General features: G+C 42.8%; 1 protein-coding gene across 1 annotated transcript; it reads right to left on the reverse strand.

The window, feature by feature from the left end:
* Window positions 1–933: 933 nt before the first annotated feature.
* Window positions 934–3941, reverse strand: LOC105050386 (uncharacterized). Its single transcript, XM_010930376.4, has 3 exons — window positions 2919–3941; window positions 1650–1834; window positions 934–1551 (listed from the first exon to the last, which is right to left on the reverse strand). Exons 1-3 carry the CDS (start codon window positions 3530–3532, stop codon window positions 1139–1141), a joined length of 1212 nt encoding a protein of 403 aa, XP_010928678.1. The 5' UTR covers window positions 3533–3941; the 3' UTR covers window positions 934–1138.
* Window positions 3942–5486: the final 1545 nt, after the last annotated feature.

The following is a 5486-nucleotide window of genomic DNA, read 5'->3' on the forward strand; positions in this document are numbered from 1 at the left end:
AAATAAATATGAAAGGCAATCCTCTTCCATATTGAAATAATAATGTGGATAAGTATAAATGATAGAGGATGTATGCACGAGTTCCTTGTTATGTCTCGGAATGGAGGACAACTGTTATTGTTCATCGGAAAGCAGTTATTTTCTTGAGGGAAAGGTGCATGCATGTATTATTTTTCTCATCCTCAGTACCTTCTTTAAATGTCATTAATTTGTGACACAAGATCTTACACGTGGTTTCTATTCAACATGGGGGCTTCTGTAGGACCCTACGAGCCTTTGGGCCTTTTGTCTCCATCAGTCTTCAATAGAAAGTCCAGAGTAACTGAACAGTTCCATGCATTAATATCAAGTCAAAAGACTATATATCATGTACTCATCCAATTAGAATTAGTATACGTGAATTCTACGCGATGGAATTGTCGATCTGATCCAACATCCATTGTGAACTGCGTCTGCTTCTTGTGTTTCACATCCATATGAGGATCATCGAGACAGATGTGATTTTAAAGGCTGTTATACATATCTTGGTGAATGAAAAAGTGTAACCCTACCGTTTGTGTACACACACAACACTTTGTTCTATTAAAGGTTTCTAATTTATTTTTATTAAAACTCATAGTTTACTAGTGAGCTTTAAAATAAAATAATAATAAAAGACTGGCAAATATGTCAATGAATCATGTTATCATATAAAACATCGGCAAATCATTTCCTTATGATAATATAAGTAGAGCTTTAGAGACTTTGAAAAAAATGCCATAAGATCTTGCTAAGTTGATTATGTTCCACCATCCTCCGTGAGAATTTTCTCCTTAAGCACTTCACTTTGCTAAATGTGTTTATGTTTATTCTATTATGAATACTTTTATAGATTTATTCTAATAGATGAAATTTCTCTTGAATCGGAGGAAACCTGAAGCTGGATGAGAAGAATTCAAAAAAGAATGCAGCCAAGAAGGGAAGGCAACTTAAAAGCCCTAGAAAGGTACAAAAAAAATCTTGAATACCCTCCTGCAGCACAGCTAGTTCTGAAAAGAAAAACATTATTCGCGCTGAAAGGGTAAAGATGGAAAGAAGAACAGAAAAAGAAAGACTGATACAATCACTCTTGAGGACCTTCCATGAATCTGATCCATCCTCACATGAAGTCCACTTCAAACATGGCCTGCCCGAGGTGGAGGAGGTTGTTCTGGTGGTGGTGCCTGGTGGTGTGGTCTGAATCCCCTCCTGGTGACGGGGAGGCCTCATTAGAAGTGGAGGAGATGAGGTTATAGTGGTGGAAGAAGGTCCCACTGGATGCTGAAGGGGAGGAGAAGGAGAGCAGCTGCTGCTGCTGCTGTGGAACCTTAATCTCCTCTGCCATGGCTACGGACTGTCCTTGGTTTTGGCGCATAGCATTAGAAGACCCCATAACTCCTTTCTTCACTGGTCCAACCCCTCCCAGAGATAAATCTGGCCCATGTCTCAACGGGTTTGCTTTGTTTGAATACTCCAGCTGCCCCTCCAAGCTTGCACTGGTCTTACATATGGCAGCTGTGGACTTCCCAGTTGCTGCTCGAAATGGGAGTTAGTTAAAAACCATCAGAAGATGAAATATTTGAGAGAAAGAAGTGGGAAAACGCGAAAATATTGAAGTTTTAGCTCTTTACAATCGTCTCTGGGGGGCTTTGATATTTGTTTGCTCTTCTCCCCGGAATTGGTGGTTGGATTCCTGGGGGCTGAAGAGTCTGCGTTTCCTGCAGGGAGTTGAGGCTTCCTCCTCCTGCGGTTGTGGTCAGCCAGGCGCTTCCTGCAGCTCCTCTTGGTTGCATCAAACTCGGCCAGCACATGAAACCTGGCCAACATTTGGAAAAGAGGAAAGAGGTGAGGTGCACGTCATCATGGGAGAAAATAGGAAGAGCTCACCGTTTTGAGAAGTCTAAGAACCCACTTACCCTTTTTTTCCAACATGAGGAAAAGGAGCATCAAGACTTTCAGATGATCCCAGTGTCAAGAAAAGAAGCTGAAGCTAGAGAGAGGGGGGAAGGAGGAAGACACACAGTTCTGGTCTTCTAGATACAGAGGGCCTGATTTCTTTAATGTTAAGCAGCGGAGAGAATGGGGCAGGTGCAGTCAGAAAAGCCCAAACGGTAACAGGAAAGGAAGGGAGGTTGGAACGGGGAATATGTACTAATCCACTGGAAAACACAGAGAAAATAGAAAGGCAGTCCTCTCTCACACCTGTTGCTGATATTCCTATGGCTCACAAAGACAAATAAAACAAGGAGCCTTGGGTTTTGTAGCCAGCGTCAGAATCGAGCTGCAGGCTAACCGCTATACTCAAAACTGTAAAAGAGCAGTATAGAATAAAGAAGTGAAAGCTATATGTGCGCAATCTCCCATATATTATTTAAAAACAACACGAACGAGACCAAACTTGACAGAGCTTATTTGAGATCAAATACGTCAGACGTAAATCCTCTTTCTCAACATAAAATATCAACTGATCAAGAGATCAAGTAAAGGAAGATGACACTAGCTTAAATCCTAAACAACAATTTTAGATGCCACTTTGCACCCGAACCCCGTACTAGTAAATATTAATACCATACCCACAAATCAGCGTAGACATATATAGATTTCTGTGTTTTGATCCATTTCCAAGAAACTACCACTCAACAACAAATGAACGAGTATATACTCCCAGAAAAAAAAAAAAAGGGGGAGGGGGGGGGGGGGGCGCAAAAAAAACAACACATGAGACCAACAGACCAAAGGGAAAAAGACAAGCCAAAATGTAGAGAATGATGGAACTCAAACTTCAATATAAAAATAAACACCAAAGTTTTTTTTATTTTGGCACATGAACGCCGAAGATTTTATATATGGGCTTTTGTACATCCAGATTAGCATATATATGACATAAAACAGGTTCTCACCTGCTGCATTGCTGGCAGAAGCGCTGGTGGAGGCCGCCAGTGATGACGACGGCGGCCTTGGCGTGGAATTCGCAGACCTTGTGGCGGCGGTGGTAGTGCTTGGCGCCGGAAAGGTCGGCCTTGCAGCCCTCGGCCTGGCACCGCGGCGGCTGGTGGCTCAGCGAGTACAACCCCCGGGACCGGGCGAAGAGCCGGTCGATGGCGAGCGCATCTCCAGACGAGAAGTAGGTCCGGTGGCCCAAATTCAGCCCAATTCTACCAGCACCAGCGACGGCCGCGGTGGCGCCGCCGCAGTCCTCCCGCTTGACGAGGGCCTCCGCGGCCGCCGCAGGGTAGTCGACGACGGGCGGGGAGTAGAAGGGGAGACTGTTGCCGGGGAAGAGGGAGGGCAGGCAATCCAGCTGGGAGGAGGTGTGGAAGAAGGGATGGTGGTTCTGGAGGGCGAGGGAGGCGTTGGAGGCGGCGGCAGGAATGGCGGTGGCGATGGGGTGGTGGTGGAGGGTGGTGGTGGTGTCCCAGTCCCAAGGTTGCTGCCTTTGGTTGCTACCTTCCAGCCCAACAAAGGACACCATAGAAGGGACATAGCCCTCAGTGGAGTTGGCTCTGTTGATCATCTTCCCATCAAAAAATAAAAAATAAAAGGACCCTAAAGTAGAGATATATATAGAGAGAGAGAGAGAGGGAGGAGCCAATGAGAAGAAGCACAAGAAAGGGGTGGGGAAGAGATCACCCAGAAGTGGAAGTCGGCCCCTGGCTTTTCTCCTTTCTGTGTTCTTGATGGGGTGGGTTTGTACTGGGCTTTGGAGTAGGGGAATAAAAAGGCAATGAGACGCGGCTTGGCAAACTCCAAAGGGTTCTCTATTACTGGTGGGACTGTGAGAGCAATGCAAGGTAAAGAATTTCTCCCTATGAGGAAGTAGTGGTTGTGATGTCTCTGGATGCACCGTCAGGAGAGCGAGGTTTGGAAAAGCTTAATTTTGAGAGGCTATAATGAGGACTTTTGAGCACATAATGAGGGGTTTGAATGCAGTGTTAATGGTTGAACTGTTAGGTTCGGTTGGTTGATCACATAGTTTTTTTCTGGCTTTTTGCATGCATTCCTTGTCAGAAGTTTGATGGTGATGGGTGTACGACGTAGAGAGAGAGAGAGGTTTTCCATTTCTTCAAGTTTCTACCCGCGTTATTTTAGGACTTGCGGATGTCCTCACCTGCAGTGAGGTTACCTCTTCTTGTACTTACAAAGTAAGGAATATAATACGATAACATAGGGGATTTGTTAATGCGGTTGATTATTGAAGGAGATTCAGCCACGATTACTTGATGGATACAGGCCCGAATGATATGACTCTTAATCAACCGTACAGTATTTGGAGGATTTTATCGGTGCATCTCCTTGATAGTCAGAGATGTCCATTGCAAAATAAACAGTACAGTTGATTGGATCATTTCTTTTATGATCCAAGATTCGGTAGAAATATTATAGATCAATGATTCGGCTACTTCGAAAAAATTTATAAATATTTTATTTTTTTAATTTTATTAAATATATTTAATTATATTTATATAAATTTATTTTTATAAAAAAATAAAATAAAAAAAAAAGGTAAAGATCACCATGCTAATGGTAAGATACTCATTTTATCTTTACATCAGTGTATAAATTTAAACATAGAGAAAGCAACACTAGTTCCATTCTTAACATCCAGAAAATGCGTACAGGCATATGCAAAGCATCTTCTTGAGTTATAAAGGTTCAATATATGAAAAATAATTTGGGCTATAAAAGTAAACATTGCTTGGCCAATAATTTTAGTGTGGCCTTGCATTTGTGTCTTATTCTTTAGGTGTAATCTGCCATATGAAATCAAGTAGTTTGATTATAACCTAGCTAGGAGTCATCTTTGACCAACTGCTTTGCAATGTTAATGCTGAAATTGCAACGCCGTTTCCTATAAGCAGCAGTTTGATAACCAGCGAAGCCCAACCGATCCGAAGCTATTAGCACCAGCGGTGCAAACTACTAATAGTTCCTCGTCCTTTGTGCTCCAAGGTCGACAGTTAAAAAGTGTAGAAGGTTTTGAGTCCTTTCACTTCATTTCATTTCATTTAAGTTCTGAAACTTTGCTGACATGCTCCCGTGCGTGTGATACATTGGCATCATCATCCATATTCAACCAATTGCACCTCAACAGTACTAGAATGGCCCTTAATTTCAAAGAATACATGCCTACGATTTCACATCACCATTGGTGGAGATGCTTCAGTGGCTTGTCACCTTTAATTTCAAAGAATACATTACTATGGTTTCACATGATGACCACATGAACGCGATACTTTGACTGCTTCTTCACAGCGGATCCACACGAACTTTGAAATCTTCATAAATCATAGAGCATGGGTCGAAAGGCTTGAGATCAGGTGCCGGAGCAAAGTTGAATTCAGTTGGAAAGTATAAGCATGAGAACAAAGAGGGTCCAAAATATCTCTCATGGTTGCTCTAATATAAAACTTTTCTCATTGCGGCCTCCATGTTGCATGCACCAGCTGCAGTTGGATCGCATCAAATCC

The sequence above is a fragment of the Elaeis guineensis genome, chromosome 8, assembly GCF_000442705.2.
Source record: "Elaeis guineensis isolate ETL-2024a chromosome 8, EG11, whole genome shotgun sequence".
Classification (NCBI taxonomy): Eukaryota; Viridiplantae; Streptophyta; class Magnoliopsida; order Arecales; family Arecaceae; genus Elaeis; species Elaeis guineensis.

Coding starts and splice junctions, on each gene's coding strand:
- LOC105050386 (XM_010930376.4), bottom strand. CDS start 3,532: ATGATCAACAGAGCCAACTCCACTGAGGGCTATGTCCCTTCTATGGTG. Junction 1,835..2,918: donor TTCTGCCAGCAATGCAGCAG/GTGAGAACCTGT, acceptor AATGTTGGCCAG/GTTTCATGTGCTGGCCGAGT. Junction 1,552..1,649: donor AAAGCCCCCCAGAGACGATT/GTAAAGAGCTAA, acceptor CATTTCGAGCAG/CAACTGGGAAGTCCACAGCT.